At 33.3% G+C, this 18322-nt stretch overlaps 2 protein-coding genes across 3 annotated transcripts; both read left to right on the plus strand.

The window, feature by feature from the left end:
* The first annotated feature begins 1502 nt into the window (after window positions 1-1502).
* LOC136831593 (protease inhibitor 2-like) lies at window positions 1503-3434 on the plus strand. The gene is made up of 4 exons (XM_067092226.1): window positions 1503-1628; window positions 2058-2166; window positions 2566-2712; window positions 3165-3434. Exons 2-4 carry the CDS (start codon window positions 2073-2075, stop codon window positions 3182-3184), a joined length of 261 nt encoding a protein of 86 aa, XP_066948327.1. The 5' UTR covers window positions 1503-1628; window positions 2058-2072; the 3' UTR covers window positions 3185-3434.
* A 5866-nt stretch (window positions 3435-9300) lies between these two features.
* Window positions 9301-15245, plus strand: LOC136831584 (four-domain proteases inhibitor-like). Of its 2 annotated transcripts, none has more exons than XM_067092212.1 (6): window positions 9301-9395; window positions 9955-10060; window positions 11577-11726; window positions 12493-12636; window positions 13710-13862; window positions 14514-15245. In XM_067092212.1, the coding sequence occupies exons 2-6, from the start codon at window positions 9979-9981 to the stop codon at window positions 14516-14518; spliced, it is 534 nt and encodes a 177-aa protein (XP_066948313.1). In that variant the 5' UTR covers window positions 9301-9395; window positions 9955-9978; the 3' UTR covers window positions 14519-15245. The 2 variants fall into 2 exon arrangements, with proteins under 2 accessions (XP_066948313.1, XP_066948312.1); XM_067092211.1 differs by having other exon boundaries at window positions 9345-9395; window positions 12487-12636.
* Window positions 15246-18322: the final 3077 nt, after the last annotated feature.

Genomic DNA, 18322 nt, shown 5'->3' on the forward strand with positions numbered 1-18322 from the left:
TATGAATAGGTTTCGTCTCCTGCAGAATAATAATAATAAATAATAATAATAATAATAATAATAATAATAATAATAATAATAATAACATCAAATATTCTTTGGAAGCTTGAATTTCAAGTCAATGGCCCCTTGGTGGGCTCGTTCCATATGAATAGGTTTCATCTCCTGCATAATAATAATAATAATAATAATAATAATAATAATAATAATAATAATAATAATAATAAAAAGAAGAAGAAGTATTTTTGGTATGTACAGATATATGTGTGTTTGTGTGTGTATGTGTCTGTGTGTGTTTGTGTGCTTGCGTGTGCATGTATGTTCGCTACCTCTCATACAGTTTCAAGGAAATAGAACCTTGCTCCCGTAATGCTTCACATTTTTCGAGGTTAACAGGCACAGTAGAATTTCCTCAATGATCAAAAAAAGAAAAAAAAAAATCCTCAGGGCATATTTCAGGAAAAACAACTTGAAAATATAAAAAAAACTTACAAACGAAAGAACAAAATATATTAGAAAATATAAACTTTGCTATGATACGAAATATATATATTCTAAAAAGATATATTATAAAACTAGAATGCTTAAATAAGAATTCCAACTCACCATTACGTGAATTAATGAGTAAGAGAGCATTCGAATATGGTAAGTAGTTAACTCATGTCTTCGGAGTTCCTTGAGTGCTTATTCATCGTGCCAAGTATTTGTAATGAACAGATTAATGAATAAATCCTTATAAATGAATAAATTCACGAATAAATCCTTGGAAAACTGAAGGTAAATGAAAGATAATTGTTTATATGTACTTGACGTTCCAGTAAGAAAATGCTATGTTAAAATAAACGGTATTCCAAATTTACACTTGATGTTTGATATATAATATATATATATATATATATATATATATATATATATATATATATATATATATATATATATATATATATATATATAAGACAAAATAAAGACCACGAAGGAAAGAGAAACAGTGGAGTGCTGTGAGGGCTTTCAACTTGTCGTCTGCTAGGTAAAGGACGACAAGTCGAAAGGCCTCGCAGCTCTCCATTGTTTCGCTTTCCTTTGTGGATTTTGTCTTTATTTATATATTCATCACGTTCCATATTTTCGTGATTCAGTTTTACATATATATATATATCTATATATATATATATATATATATATATATATATATATATATATATATATATATAAATATATATACATATATATATATATATATATATATGATAGTTTGTGTCTATTTCCTTTTCATGATAGATAGATAGATAAATAGATAGGAAAAATATAGAACAAATCATGACCATAAAATACGCAATATTCATAAAGGAACTTTAATGATTTTTATATAATTGTATATCAGAAAATATCATATTCCTACGAACAACAAACCAGTATGAACCAAATTCTGCCACGAATTCATTTGCATAATGTCGCCCGGTCCTACGTCAAGAAAGTTTGTCCTAATTTCGGACAATATTTGGCTAACTGGCAACTCTTAGAACCGGCTATATAATGAACAAAAGGTGATCTCGCACCCAGTGAAGCTACAAGACTCCATTAGCAACGCACCTGTCTACTCGCAGTGATTCTGTTGAATATTTTTCTAGGTATGATTCCATTCTCTCTTTGTTTTTACATTTGAGTTGTAATATTACCTCATCATAATACAAGACATTACTCAGTAAGAAAATTGAGGACACTGTCACCTTGTCCTTGTCATAATGACATTGAAGGATTTAGATGTGTACTACTGTAGGCAATATATACCAGAACTTCATGTGCACGAGTGTGTGAATATGTATGTTCAGAATGCAGTGTCTGTGCGCCTAAGGCGTTCATTTTGCTCATTCTCAGCGAATCCACTTAGTTTTATTCATGAAATTATTTACGGGTGGCTAATACTTATCCACATATTCTCCATTTTCATGTGAGGACACTGAAAATACAAATGCTATGAAACACAAGCCTGTGGAGACTTATATTTAGGAATATATTCGAATGACATTGATGTATTGCTTACTTTTCTGTCACAACAGGGTTTGACCGGCAAAATGGCGAAGCTGAATCTGTCTACAACCGTCTTCTGCGTCACCCTTGTGGTCATCATTGGCATGTCCATGGCTAGTCCCTCCGGAGGAGGACCAAGTAAGTCGAAAGTTCAATTTTAGCATCTGAGATTAGTTTATTTCTGGGAAAGACGCGGGAGATTTCAACTTTATTTCCATAACTGAAAGTAATCATTGTCATTTCTAACAAGTGCAAAAAATGCATTTTAATGCATTTTTCTCTTTTTATTAAGTTATCAATTTATTTTTTTTTTTTTTAATAAGTGGGATCTCTTCTTTCTGCATCTTCCTTTACCTCCTCTTACTTCTTCCTAATAAACACCATGTTCTTTGGAAGCTTGAATTTCAAGTCAGTGGCACCTTTGGTAGGCTTGTTCCATATGAATAGGGTTCATCTTCTGAAGAATAATTCTGACCAACAACAACAGCAATGCTAACTACAATAAATGTCAATATCTCAATGCTTTCCCTCTCACAGCTTGCGCTCACAGGGGCTGCACCGAAGAATATCAGCCGGTCTGTGGCAGCGACGGGAAAACATACGACAATCGCTGCTATTTCCGCCTCGCGCAGAAATGTGACAATCCTAGTCTCACGGCTCGCTGTTACAAGCACTGCGACGATTGTAAGTTTTCTTGGCTATTGTGGGGAAGGTAGTTGTTGGCGTTCTGTAGTAAATCCTGATTCGTCTGTATATCTGCTGTGTAATTATATATGTATATATGTGTAATTTTGATAACTGTATTTATTTTTGTATATATATGTAATTTTGATAACCGCAGTGTCCTCTTAACTTCTCGAATTGTTGACACTATTTATTTGGTGTGAAGTGATCGTAGATTGATACTTATACACATATAGATGTACAGGAATATAATATATATATATATATATATATATATATATATATATATATATATATATATATATATATATATACAGTATAAGCTATGCATTTATATTTTTGTATATATATATATATATATATATATATATGTGTGTGTGTGTGTGTGTGTGTGTGTGTGTGTGGATGTACAGTATATACATTCGTTTATTTATAGCTTTATTTATTTGCAGGTCCACTAAAGGGAAAATGATCATCAAAAATGTGATGCCGTTCTTATCCCGAAATCTTCACGCGTCTAGGAAATAAAATGAATTTTGTATAGTTCTCTGAATTTATTGTAGAAAACACTGCAAGCTATTACGACCCCTTGTAACTCGATAGCTACAGAGCAGAATATACCTCTGAAAAAGTGAGTACCGTAAAAAGAATATAATAAAAGAAAGATATCAAATGCAAAATCAATATCATCCACGTTTTTGTAGAATAAAAATGAACCTTAATTTGCAGTTTTTCATTCTTATAATCTATAATTTATAAGCCTCTAATTTAAAATATTATAATACAAACTTGTCTACTGATAGGGAACTATTTGTCTGTGAGAATATTAAAAAATTTGTCATCCAGTATGAAAAAGCAGTCGGTTTAATGTATATAATATAAGTTAACTGGCAACCGTTAATGACGTGAGCGCTTCCCAGAAGTCAAGTGTTTGGTGCCTATGACACAAAACAAGTAAAAACTGAGCAGAAGTTTCCTCGGTTCAATCGAGTTTTCTGTACATCGTATAATCAAGGCCACCGAAAATAGATCTATCTTTCGGTGGTCTCGGTATAATGCTGTATGATCCGCGGCCCATGGAACTTTAATCACGGCCAGGTGGTGTCCCATCCTGCATCGTTGCCAGAAGCACGATTATGGCTATCTTTAACCTTAAATAAAATAAAAACTACTGAGGCTAGAGGGCTGCAATTTGGTATGTTTGATGATTGGAGGGTGGATGATCAACACACCAATTTGCAGCCCTCTAGCCTCAGTAGTTTCTAAGATCTGAGGGCGGACAGAAAAAGTACAGACAGAAAAAAGTGCGGAGGGACAGACAAAGCCGGCACAATAGTTTTCTTTTACAGAAAGCTAAAAAAGGCAAATCAACGATCAGGGGAATGAATGAGATCTGCATAACAAACAGGGTGAATTTGCATACAGAGTTAATATTATACATTTTTATATTACGTTCTGTAATGTTGTACGGGCAAGATTCATGGTAAGATAAAGTATATTCAAAGAGTTATCATCAGTTAATGTTTATAAACATGTTTTTGCGAACGTAAAAACGCTCATACGATATTCACTATTTAACAGAGGACAATTCTTTGTTCTTACACACGAACGCGCACGCGCACTCTTGCATTATTCGTTATAGGAAAATTCGAGATATAACGTGCGAGAATACATAATCTTTTACCTTTCTGGCGCGGTCAGTATCCCCAAATATCTCGCTGGTCCAGACCAGTTTTTTCCCCCAAGACTGACCAGTTTGCCTGAGGCAAGATTCTGGGAAGAAGAAAACAATGAGAGAGAGAGAGAGAGAGAGAGAGAGAGAGAGAGAGAGAGAGAGAGAGAGAGAGAGAGAGAGATATTCTACTTGTGAATTTCACTATGATGACCTCTTAATTCCACGAGGTCGCTGAAAATATTTTGGGTATACTGGTCCGCTGGTATAGTGGTTAGTGTCGTGGTATGCCACTCAGGTGACGTGGGTTCGCGTTTCCCCTAGGGCGATGAAAAATCACTGGCTTTGTATCATGATCAGCTACTGCTGCAGTGTGGGGTCTGCTGCGGTGGGAGGTTGAAACCAATGTTCTTAGGAAGTTTGAATTTCTAGTCAGTGGCCCCATTGGTGTGCTTGTTCTATGTGAATAGGTTTCATATAATAATAATAATAATAATAATAATAATAATAATAATAATAATATACGAATCACTACAAGCCTTGAATCCCAGCGAGGAATAAATGAAGATGTCCCTTTCTACCTGTACTGGGATTCGAACTTGTGGACGATTGTAGAAATGATTGTATTACTTTGTTCTCCATGATATATATATATATATATATATGTGTGTATATATTGTACAGTATATGTATGTTTGTGTATATACTGTATATGTATGTTTGTGTATGTATGTATGTATATATATATATATATATATATATATATATATATATATATATATATATATATATATATGTGTGTGTGTTTGTATATATATATATATATATATATATATATATATATATATATATATATATATATATATATATATATATATATATATATATATATATATATATATATGTATGTATGTATGTTTGTATATATATATATATATATATATATATATATATATATATATATATATATATATATATATATATATATATAATATATATATGTATATATATATATATGTATATATATATGTATATATATGTCTGTGTACATAAAAGGGTGTGTATGGATTTTAATATTTCGGGGTGGGAGAGTGCCGCCAGATAGAACCTTATTTATTGAGAGTTCAGTGAGAAACCACCGAGTCGGGCAGTATCTGAGATTCAGTTCTTGAAACCGAAATAACAGCTTACTGTGAGATAGCAAATAACCTTAATAACAAGGAAACAAAATTATGTTTTTCAGCTTCTTACAGATTTTATGCACGGCAATAAAAAAAAAAAAAAGATGAATCGCAGTGAATACGGAAACAAATAAAGATACCACAAGAAAATAATAACAAAAGAGGCAATGAATAAATGAAAGTGGATTTCTACAAAAACGGTAGAAAACAATAATATATATATATAAAATATATAATATATATATATATATATATATATATAGAGAGAGAGAGAGAGAGAGAGAGAGAGAGAGAGAGAGAGAGAGAGAGAGAGAGTAGACGGTTTTAGGTAAGTTACCAACATAAATTTGATCTGACTGATTCTTTTTCATCTTTTCCTATGAAGAAACTTCAACAGAAAACGATTATTTATACTTCCAGTGCGGGTATACTGATCTAAAGTTTACTATCTTATATAATACATGACAATTTTTGCAGGATTTCCCCTTATAATACATGACAATTCTTGCAGGGCTTCCCAGTAGAAATTGGGCAATAGCTACTCAGAAATGGCATTGATACAAAGGAGGATCGAGACAGCAAGTACCGTGTAACGTTAAAGGAAGGACCCGAGACTGGACGATGGTGAGTTACATTGTATTAGTCTGAGATAATTCATTTTTAGTTCCCACAATAAAACAGAAACTTGCAGGTAATGAAATTAATAGGTTTGTTTGTTGCAGATATGATTGAAGTCATAATTTTTTTTCTTTATAAATATTGGGCTTAAAGGCACTTTCTGGGAATACCAACAGAGCTTTTGGGGGGACAATTAGCTACTTCCAAGTTCCCAAAGTGTGTATCGGCTCGCCTGAATTGAGAATCTAATCACAGGAAGTGGCGATTTTACCCTCCAGTAGTATCGTCTCATGACGGTTCATTTGTAGTACAGAGAAAATGGACTCGTGGCTGGCAGAACGTTCGTTTATTTTGCAACTATCGACTGGCTTAGAAACAAAATTCTTTGAGGATAAATCTGCCCTAAAATGGAAAACTGCAGTGTCCGCGAAATTGTCGAAATTGAGATATGCCACCTGTTGGGCTACTGAAACACTAATACACAAGTTACTGCAGTTTCAGAATGATTCTTCAATGCTTTCCACGAGTATTTAGGGGGTCCCGTTTGCAGTATCTGCAAAACCAGTTGTAAAGCAAGGGAAAACTGCAGTATCTACCATTTTTCTGACTTTGTATTTCTGCAGATACTACAGTCTTCCATTTTAGGGCAGAAATGCCCTCGCTTCATGACAGTTCTTAAAAAAGAATTGTTTCAGTTTACATCTAAGGGAGAATGATTATCCCCTGAGACGAGTTTGAAACATGTCAAATTTCATAGAAATATTCTCCAGGTTTAGGTAGAAATTTTATGAAAAGTACAGAAATGCCCAGGCTTTCAGATGGTCGTATTTTCGACAATTCTAGGCGTAGCCTACTGAAAAGGCTGGCTTAATAAAAAAATAAGAAAAGAACTAGGAACATGAAGTTTTCAGACAGTTTGCCAAACTTTTGAATTTTCATTTTCAGATTCTTATATTTTGGGAGTTATTATTATTATTATATTATTATTATTATTATTATTATTATTATTATTATTATTATTATTATTATTATTATTATTATTATTATTATTATTATTATTATTATATCAGACCCTCTTTTAAACAGGTTCATAGACTTTTTCTATTTTCCTTATTGCGGACTTCTCTCACCCAAACAAATCCAGATTTTGACTCTGAAACTAGAAAAAGATTCAATAGAACCTATTATTATTATTATTATTATTATTATTATTATTATTATTATTATTATTATTATTATTATCACAAGCATAGTCTCTACTCTCACCCAAACAAACATCTGAAACCAATCCATCTTTAGCATAAACAAAAAAAAAGGTCCATTTAAAAACTAAAAAAATAAATAAATAAATAAAAATTCCCAAATGATTCTTCGTCTCCCTTGGCTGCTTTAGGAAATAAATCCTGCCAAACCATTGTCATCGGAAGTTTCCTGTGGGTCCTTCAAGGATTCTGCGGTTTGCCTAGTGGCAGTTAAAGCCACAAAGGATCTATATTTATATCCTTCAAATGGGAGCGTCAATGCAAGGTCCGAATCTAGGGCGATTTGCAAGATGCAAAATGCAATTTCTTCGTTAATTTAATGATGGAGAGTATATCATTTGAGATGTCTTACCAGCCGCAATGTTTTCCGTTTACGTATTTTATTTTTTTAATACCCTGATAAAAATAAATCTTCACTAGTTAAACAGTTTCCTACTTGATAAGTAAAGACACTAAATTTCGACATATTTTCTATATTAGAATTCAACTGTATTGTATTTAAACTTGTAGGTAAATCATAAATTTTTTTCTACCATTTTGATAAAATGCAAAACTTAATTGGTAAAATTGCTTCGTAGTTGATGAAAAATGACAAGAAATTTAAGCTTATTTTTCTAAACTTATTGAAAATCTTAAGTGTGTAGGATTTTTTTAAGGCTTTTTTAGCTTACTAAAAAACTTCCTAGTTGATCAAATAGACAATAAATTTAATCATATTTCACTAAATCTGTCAAAAAAAAATTTGAAGTGTACATAATTTATTTTGAACACTTTCACAAAAAAATAATCTTGTTAAACAGCTTCCTAAATGACAAAAAAAAACACACACAAATTAAATTATATTTGACAAAGCTTGAAAAAATATCTAAAGTTCACGTAATTTTTTTTTTCACCACTTTGATAACAATAATAAATAAATAAAATAAATAAATCCTTAACCTGTTGAGGATTTATTGATAACAAAAATAAATAAATAAATAAATTAACTTGTTAAGATGCTTCCTGCTTGATCATCAAGAGAAATTTCATCATATATAGTATTAAACTTGAAAGAATCTTAAGCGTACGTCATTTCTTTTATTGCTTTGATAAAGAAATAAATTATAACCTGCTGAAAACTTGCCTAGTTCATCTGAGAGTGAAACTTAATCACCTTTTACTAGACCTGAAAGAATCTGAAATATAAGTAATGGTTTAATGTGTTGGCGAAAAAGAATAACCTCAGCTATTTAAACAGCTTTCTGGTTGGTCAAAAAGATTTCATTGCATTTAGAAATGCATAGCCTTGATGCAAAATTGCATATGCTACTCTTATAGAAAAAGGACTCTGTAGTTGATTGATTGAGTATAGTTTACCTGGCGTGGCAATGACTGGGGTCACTGATGACTAATAGTCTCTTACTAAAACGCTGAGGATAATAAAAGAGTCAAGTCTGTACTGATAAGATTAGATTGCTTATATTCATTCCAAACTGTGATGGATTTGACAAGTACTCTTTTGAAACAGGTAATATAACTTAGAGACACTTACGATGAAAGCAAAGAAAATTATATAAACTACAGATTACAAGTTGATGTCAGTCCACCTGATGGACCAAAAGAGGTGCTACGGGAGTAGACAATGATAAAGCACAAAAGTTGACAAATATAACCTTGGCAACTCACTTCCTGTGGTAACCTTGGTGCTCAGAGAACGAATTCAATGTCATTTTCGATCTAGTAAATGAAATATCTTTATGCCCACTTTGAGAGTTCAACAATCCCCAAACAATCATGAAATGTAGAGGAGAAAACTGTAAACGCCTATAATCTGTGGCCGATAAAGAAAAATGTATCAAAGTTAGCGATATCTGGCATCTGCACGTGACGTCAGCGATTTCCGCAGGACAACCTGGCTGGCAGTAAACGCGCACACACCCATTCGCTCTTCAGCTGTCCCTCGTGCAACAGGTAAACGCCCGACCACCTTTTTCTTTATTTACAAACAATTTTTACCCATAATTCCTATAGATATTTCCTTGAAAATTAGAGAGGATATTTAAATATGTTATATAGAGAGAGCAGAATCATTATATTGTTTTATTTGCAGTTTTGGATATTTAGTCGAAGTTACTGCATTTGTCCGTTCAGACAAAAATCAAGACCGTTTGCTTTTACGGTTTGCTAATTGCTTTAGGAACATAATAACGTCATTTCCGTGTATTCACAAAAGCTATTTACTTTTAATTTGCATAGATGATTGTAATACGCGCATGCAAATGCATTATTTCTATGCGTATAAAAGTTCATCATCTCTTTAAACAGTGATAAATGGCTGCACGTATCTATATATTTTTGTACATAAAACCTTAGCCAGTAAAGTAGAAAGATATTTCAAGCGAATTTAACAAATTATGACGCTTAAATTTTACCTAAGTAAAAAAAAAATACTAGCAACGGTACCACACATCTCAAACCTCTCATGAGAGGAAACGCGAATCTTAACATTTTTCCGTTCTCTTCTGATTAGATCAGAAGGTGACGTTTTCAAGTCATGGGTTTCTCCGCCGCTGCTCTTTTGGTCGCCATCTTGGCGCTCCTCGATCCATCCAAAGGGGTTCCTCAGTATCTTGCAGGTAAGAGGGAGATTTTTGTTGTTTCTAAGGATCAATAAAGTGTTTTTATTTTGTGAAACTAGAATAAAATTGAATAAATAAAGATACATTATATTACAGTTAAGTTAAGGATTACAAGTCGACTTTTTAAGCCTGGAAAAATAGACTTATATGGTGGGGATGTGCAAATACCCAGCGTTGTAAACAAGGTGGATAGCATATATATATATATATATATATATATATATATATATATATATATATATATATATATATATATATATATATTATATATATGTGTGTGTGTATCTATATTAATGCATGCATGAATATTGGTTCAGATAAGAACAATATGGAACATCATTATTGATTGCTCTGTTTGAAAAATTTCTACATATATTTTATGTGGATATCTAAACACATATGTATGAATATATAAACATCCATACTGATTCCCAGAAAAAGACAATATGAAATATTATTCTTGACTGCTTCTTTACAAAAACTCTAGTTATACTTTGTGTGCATTTTGCTTCTTTAATGTAAATTTTGAAAAGTTTGATAAATCAAAGATTTTACTTTCTATTTATTCCAGCAGAATGACCATTCACAACTCTTTTTTTCGAAAATCTTACTTTATTAAACACTAGCACAATATCATATTGCAATTGTAATAACAAATTGATTCTGTTATACACAAGTGAACATAGGATTAACCCAATTAAAGGAATTAAAGGATCGCCGTCTTTGTATTTAAGATATGAAAGTGGAATTGAAACACCTGTTTGATTAAGGGCACCAATGTACATGTTGGCAATTGACAACTTACGCTGACTAAACACAAACATGTAATTATTCCATTAAAAGGATTACCTTTGTTTTTATCAGAGGTGTGACAATGTAAAATTCTTTGGTATGATTAAACGTCCACAGACTGAAGTCAAGGTTCATCGAGTGTTCATAGTTAATATTTATTTATTTATATGTTCTGAGTGTTTGGTACACTTATATATATATATACATACATATATATATATATATATATATATATATATATATATATATATATATATATATATATATATATATATATATATATATATATATATATATATATAAATTCAATGTCTCTACAAGTTTCCTTTACTCAGAGATACTTGTTGGTTGGTGATATCTTAACAAAAAAATTTTTTTTGTCTAAGGTAGGACTTTTTTATACATTTTTATCTATTCATCTGTTCATTAATTTATGTTTTTAATAAGAGGTATCTCTTCTTTCTGTATTTCCTCTTACTTCCTCTTGCTTCTTCAACTAATGAACACCATATTCTTTGGAAGCTTGACTTTCAAGCCAACGGCCCCTTTGGTGGGCTTGTTCCATATGAATAGTGTTCATCTTGTGAATAATAATAATAATAATAATAATAATAATAATAATAATAATAATAATAATAATAATAATAATACACTAAAATTCACAATGGTACAGTTGTCTCTTATAAAAAATTATGTTGGTTCGAAATTTCAACTTTTTCAGGTGGCCTGAAGCCAAGGTGTCCTCGGATCTGTCCAGCAAACTATGCTCCTGTCTGTGGAAGCAATGGTCAGACGTACAGCAACAACTGTGCTTTAAACGTAGCTGCTTGCGAAGATCCCTCCATCACGAAGGTGTCTGACGGCGAATGTAGTAAGTATATACAAATACTATCTTTAACATCCTTATTTTACAGGAAATACTGATTCATGGTGTTTGGTGAAACGTGTGAATGTGAATCTACACGAGTCCAGATGTTTTTTGAGCACAGTAATTCACTATCAGTGTGTATCGCACATGTGGTACAGGTATTTGGGTGTCAATATTTCGTACAAGAGTAAGCCTGAGAAGAGGCTGGAATTTATGAAGGGACTGTTGAGCTCATTCTCCTATATGGAAGTGAAGTGTGGAGGATGAATGTGAGCGGAAAAAAGAAAATGGAAGCTTTGCAGGCTGGTTTTCCTTTAGAGCTTTCTTGGGTTCAGTAAAGTCTGTTGACTCTGTCCATAAGGGTTTGCAGCTAAAGAGAGAGAGAGAGAGAGAGAGAGAGAGAGAGAGAGAGAGAGAGAGAGAGAGAGAGAGACTGAAGGAGAGAAAGAGAGAGAGAGGGAGAGAAAGAGGAAGAGAGAGAGAGAGAGAGAGAGACTGAGGAAGAGAAAGGGGGAGAGAGAGAGATTGAGGGAGAGAAAGAGGGAGAAAGAGAGAGAGATTGAGGGAGAGAAAGAGGGAAAAAGAGAGAGAGAGAGATTGAGGGAGATAAAGAGGGAAAATTGAGGGAGAGAGAGAGAGAGAGAGAGAGAGAAAGAGAGATAGATTGAGGGAGAGAAAGAGAGAGAGAGAGAGAGTTCAAGAAAGAAATAAAGACTCCTGTGCACATTTCCACAAGGTACTAATTCTCTCATTTCCTCACGAGATTCAGGAAAACCGGACTGTCCCCAATTCTGCCCAGCCAATTATGCTCCTGTGTGCGGCTCCAATGGTCAAACCTACGGCAACGATTGTGAACTGGGCGTGGCAGCTTGCGAAGATCCCACAATCACGAAGGTTTCCGATGGGGAATGCCGTAAGTGGCAAGACTTGTTGTTGTTTCTCTTGTGTTAGTATTAATTCACACCACCCGTGCTTCTGATATCTTTCAGTCTCTTACGACGTTTCTGATTGGCCATTGATCAGTTAGTCACAGGGTTGGAAACTTTGCCAGTCTCTTCCAGTCATCGAAGTAAACATCTATTTCTGCACGACCTCTCCTCAGGATAAATGTCTTTCAAAAGTCATAACTTTTGAAAGACATATTTCATGAGGAGAGGTCGCAGAGTAGATGTTTACTTGGTGACGGCTGGAAGAGACTGGCGAGTTTCCAGCCCTGTGGCTGGCTGATCAATGGCCATTCGGGAGCGTCGTAAGAGACGGGGGTAAATATCAGATGCACGAGTGGTGTGAATTAGTAATAGTATGTGTGTTTGGATAGATTAGTGAGTGGGTAGGTAACATTTTAACTGTTGCTGTTTCAGTGTGTGTGTGTGAGAGTAGGTAATGCTTGCACGAATTTAACAGATAGATTTATAGATAAACAGATAGATAGATAGATAGATAGATAGATAGATAGATAGACAAACAGACAGACAGATAGCTAGAAAGATACAGGGATAGATACTGACTGGCATCACATCATGTATTATAAGTGAGTAATTAATATTGGTACATATTCACTGGATATATAGATAGATGGATAGATAGTTTGAAAAATAGAAAGATAAATAGATAGACAGATGTTAATTAGCATCACATTATGAATCAATTGCTCTCCATGAGTTCTTTATATTGATGTTCTTAAATTTGTTCAAAATAACTTTATCATGTAGCAATAATTGTTATTTTTTGCTAATAGGACAGCAGTTTTCATAAGAGAATTATTTTTTGTAATTATACATATACACATATATATATATACATATACATATGTGTACATATAGATATATATACATATATATATGTATATATATATATTATACATATAAACATAAACACATAGAAATAATATACATATAAAACTAAGTCTCTAATACATACTCTGTACACATGCACTCACACACGAATACCTACTCACTCTCACACGCACATTTCCAATTCCTGCAGAAGGCGCCGTAGAACCTCGGTGCCCTCAGATATGCCCATTCATTTACGACCCTGTCTGTGGGAGCAATGGTCAGTCTTACGGCAACGATTGTGAACTGGGTGTTGCTGCTTGTGAAGACCCCACAATCACGAAGGTGTCGAATGGAGAATGCTGTAAGTATGATAAGTGGATAGATAAAAGAGAGAGAGAGAGAGAGAGAGAGAGAGAGAGAGAGAGAGAGAGAGAGAGAGAGAGAGAGAGGCTGTAATTAATACAGAAAAATAGCTTTTGTTGTCTGTGAACAGGTGTTTGATGCTGTAATGTATACTTTAAATACACGAATTGTTAGATTTTTCTTCTTCTTTCTCTTCTCTTTCTCTTCTCTTCTCTATATATATATATATATATATATATATATATATATATATATATATATATATATGTGTGTGTGTGTGTGTGTGTGTGTGTATGTATATATATATATATATATATATATATATATATATATATATATATATATATATATATATATATATATATATATATATATATATATGTATGTATGTATGTATGTAGAGAGAGAGAGAGAGAGAGAGAGAGAGTAGAGAGAGAGAGAGAGAGAGAGAGAGAGAGAGAGAGAGAGGGAGAGAGAGAGAGAGAATGAGTCCATGCATATTTAAACCATCGAACTATGGATATATAGTCATAATTTCTCTTAAAAAATTAATAAAACAAGTTAAGAATTTATCTCTTACTTTATGGTAGTGTATCTTTTTTAATAGTCCTATAAATGAAAACTGATAAGACCTTTTCTTCCTTTGCAGACTGAGGAGCACCACTGAAACTTCCTCCTGGTTGGTGTCGCTTTGGGTGGAATTCTGTGCAGAATCTGTCAACTGCAGAAGAAATTCGTGCTAATCAAAATAACGACTCTCTGGAATTTATATCACCAGGAATTTCCAATTTATGTTTATATATTCTAACAGTGGTTCTCAACCTTTTTTGGCCCATGTGCCCTTTCACCATGTGTCAGAATGTCATGCCCCCAACCTGCATTTCAAAAATATACAACAAAATACTTACACAAACACACAAGCTTAGTGGAGAGAAAACCCTGCGTGACCTCTCAGTAGTGCGGATAGATGCACACTGGGTTTTGCGTGGTCCTAGAGCCAGTTTGATCCTGCCAATCTGTGGTCACAATTTCCCAACTAAAATTCTGAAATTCTGAAATTCCCACCTGGTTGGGAATCACTGTATAAGAAGTTACGACATGAAACCACTTCTTGGAATTTGCTTAAAATAGTGAATTTGTAAAATTGTAGATCTCATGACATTTTGCAGAATGACAATTCACATCAGTTATGTAAAATTTTATTTCTCGAGGTTTTGCAAGACGAGAGATGACATTAGTTTTTGCATGCCAGTTTCTCTGTACAAACTGCTTTCAAACACTAAATTTTATGAGAATATTATTTAGGAAAACTTTGTCTCTTTTAAGATGAACTTTATTAAGAATACTTTGTGAAATAAATCAAGATGTGTATGAAATGATATTTGGTTGAAAGTTATTTCCAATGGCAAGCTATTGCTCGAAAGGCATTGAATAAGTATACCATGAGATCCATTATTCGTCTCTTGGATTCAGAAACCCAGTTAATTAGATAGTTTTATAAAACATCAATTAAAAGATTAATTAAAATTTTAAATGTTCCCGTTAAAGCCAGAAGGTCCATAAATAAGACCAAGGCTTCATATTTAAGAATTATATAACCTGTTCACACATCAGAGCAGATGAATTATTGGAGCAACGTAAGCGATCTGACCTCAGAGGAAACTAAGTAATTGCCAAGACGACTTAAACGCCTTTGTATACAGTACAAAGACCCTGAACGCTTGGAGAATAAGAGAGACTCATTACCAAAGAGAATCTTTTACTGAATGACTTGGTCAGTTTGGTTAAAGGATTTTCCATGATCAAAGTTGTCAAGGACTTTATTTCACGCATTAATCTATCATTTTTCATATAATAGAGTTTCAGCTGAAAATGAAAAGTTATCAAAATTCTGGCCTGAAAGCAAAGGAAGCCTACAAAATGAAAAGGGAACTATTTTTGGAAGTTTTAAAAAATTCTTACTTTGGTAAAGATTCGCCGTTTTAGTTTTCTGTAAAAGAAAACTATTGCGCCGGCTTTGTCTGTCCGTCCGCACTTTTCTGTCCGCCCTCAGATCTTAAAAACTACCGAGGCTAGAGGGCTGAATATTGGTAAGATGATCATCCACCCTATAATTATCAAACATACCAAATTCAGTCCTGTAGCCGCAATAGTTTTGATTTTATTTAAGGTTAAAATTAGCAATGATCTTGCTTCTGGCAGCGATGTAGGATATTCCATCACCAGGCCGTGGTTAAAGTTTCATCGGCCGCTGCTCATACAACATTACACCGAGACCACCGAAAGATAGATCTGTTTTCGGTGGCCTTGATTATAGGCATTTTTCACTTGTTTATATAAGTTTCTATCATTTCCTCGCTACACAAAGTCATTGCATATTCTCTAACAAAGAATTCTGCAAAAGATTGAAGATCCATTTTGAGTTCCATTACAAGAAAAATCGACAAGAAGAGCAAAGTAATGACAGATCTTTTTATGCAATTTCATCGTGTGAGAATATGACCACATTCACTGCACTGAAATTTGCTTGATATACAGCACAGTTTTAACCACAGACAGAATTCCAATGCCTTAAGAAAAAAGAAAGTCACGAGATGGTGTGATGTAATATTTTCCTCAGTTGCTTAGGATTTCTTTGATTCTGTTCTTCAAGACATTTGTTCTTTGTTCTTCATTTTGAGGTGATCCCTACACGCAACATATAAGAGGAATGATAATTAGTGTACTTATCAATGCACTGCTTGCTTCTGCTTGAACAAAAAAAATCCCAGTTATGGACGTGTGATAAGAGGAGAAGATTTTATGATAAACAAAAATTATTTTGGAAAAAGAATTGCATATTTTGCAGTATTTTGAAAGGATAAAACCACTCGATATACAAAACTGTATTCGAGTAGAAAGATGAGATACGCAGTTTTATATTGAAAAGTCAGTTTTGAAATTAATAACTGAATTCACTTAATGTTGAAGTGACTATGCCATTAGTGAGAAATTACTTCGCATTTTATCTCAGTCTCAGTGTCGATTGTGAAAGTAGCCTGAATGTTAATTACAGAATGATTAAACCTATGTTGGATAAATTTCATAATTACAAATGGCTCATTCTAAATTTCACTGTACATCAGCACTGCCAAGGAGACCACATTAGGCTACTCAACACTGAAGTATACCTGAAAATGTAAGCATCCTAAATAAGAAGGAACACTCTAAAATTACTACCAGCTTTGGGACTTTCATCCTGCCTCTGTTTTTTCCAGAAATTCAAGGCCTTTTGTCCCGTCAAATCCTCCTGGCGTTTCCCTCGGGCATGGGCTAGAAAAGGGAACTGGGTATTCATACCCACTGGTTTCCGTTCGTAAAAATATGACCTCTATATTTACCTCAGCAAGATAAATCTGGATGAAGTATTTCTAGAATATTAAGTTCTGACATGAAAACGATCTGTTTCGGAGAATTTTCACAATAAAACGATTTATTGGGGAATTTTCACAAAAACGATATTTTGGGGAATTTTCACAATAGAAACGATCTATTTTGGGGAACTTTCACCATAAAACGATTTATTTGGGGAATTTTCACAATAAAACGATATTTTGGTGGGAATTTTCACAATAAAACGATATTTTGGGGGGAATTTTTACAATAAAACGATATTTTGGGGGGAATTTTCGCAATAAACGATATTTTGGGGAGAATTTTCACAATAAAACGATATTTTAGGGGAGCTTCTCACCATAAAAACGATCTGTTTTGCAGAACTTCTCACCATAAAAACGAACTGTTTTGGAGAACTTCTCACCATAAAAACGAACTGTTTTGGAGAACTTCTCACCATAAAAATGAACTGTTTTGGAGAACTTCTCACCATAAAAGATCTATTTGGATCACCATAAAAAGAACTGTTTTGGAGAAAACCGTAAAACGATCTGTTTTGGGGAACTTCTCACCATAAAAACGATCTGTTTTCCAGAACTTCTCACCATAAAACGAACTGTTTTGGAGAACTTCTCACCATAAAAACGATCTGTTTTGGAGAACTTCTCACCATAAAAACGAACTGTTTTGGGAACTTCTCACCATAAAAACGATCTGTTTTGAGAACTTCTCACCATAAAAACAATCTGATTTGGAGAATTTCCCACCATAAAAAAACGATCCGTTTTGCAGAACTTCTCACCATAAAAATGATCTTTGGAGAACTTCTCACCAGGAAAGTGATATATTTTGGAGAACTTCTTACCATGAAAATGATCTTCTTTAGGGAACTTCTCACTATGCAAGCGATATGTTTTGGAGAAGTTCTTACCATAAAAACGATCTTTTTTGACAAATTTCAAAATAAAAACGATATGTTTTGGCGATATATCACAATAAATACTATCTCCTTTAGAGAACATCTCAGTATAAAAACGGTCGTCTTTGGACAACTTCTCACTATGAAAACGATTTGTTTTGGAT

Source organism: Macrobrachium rosenbergii, chromosome 48 (genome assembly GCF_040412425.1).
Source record: "Macrobrachium rosenbergii isolate ZJJX-2024 chromosome 48, ASM4041242v1, whole genome shotgun sequence".
Taxonomy (NCBI): Eukaryota; Metazoa; Arthropoda; class Malacostraca; order Decapoda; family Palaemonidae; genus Macrobrachium; species Macrobrachium rosenbergii.

Coding starts and splice junctions, on each gene's coding strand:
- LOC136831584 (XM_067092211.1), top strand. CDS start 9,979: ATGGGTTTCTCCGCCGCTGCTCTTTTGGTCGCCATCTTGGCGCTCCTC. Junction 10,061..11,576: donor GGTTCCTCAGTATCTTGCAG/GTAAGAGGGAGA, acceptor CAACTTTTTCAG/GTGGCCTGAAGCCAAGGTGT. Junction 11,727..12,486: donor GGTGTCTGACGGCGAATGTA/GTAAGTATATAC, acceptor TTTCCTCACGAG/ATTCAGGAAAACCGGACTGT.
- LOC136831593 (XM_067092226.1), top strand. CDS start 2,073: ATGGCGAAGCTGAATCTGTCTACAACCGTCTTCTGCGTCACCCTTGTG. Junction 2,167..2,565: donor TCCCTCCGGAGGAGGACCAA/GTAAGTCGAAAG, acceptor TCCCTCTCACAG/CTTGCGCTCACAGGGGCTGC. Junction 2,713..3,164: donor TTACAAGCACTGCGACGATT/GTAAGTTTTCTT, acceptor ATTTATTTGCAG/GTCCACTAAAGGGAAAATGA.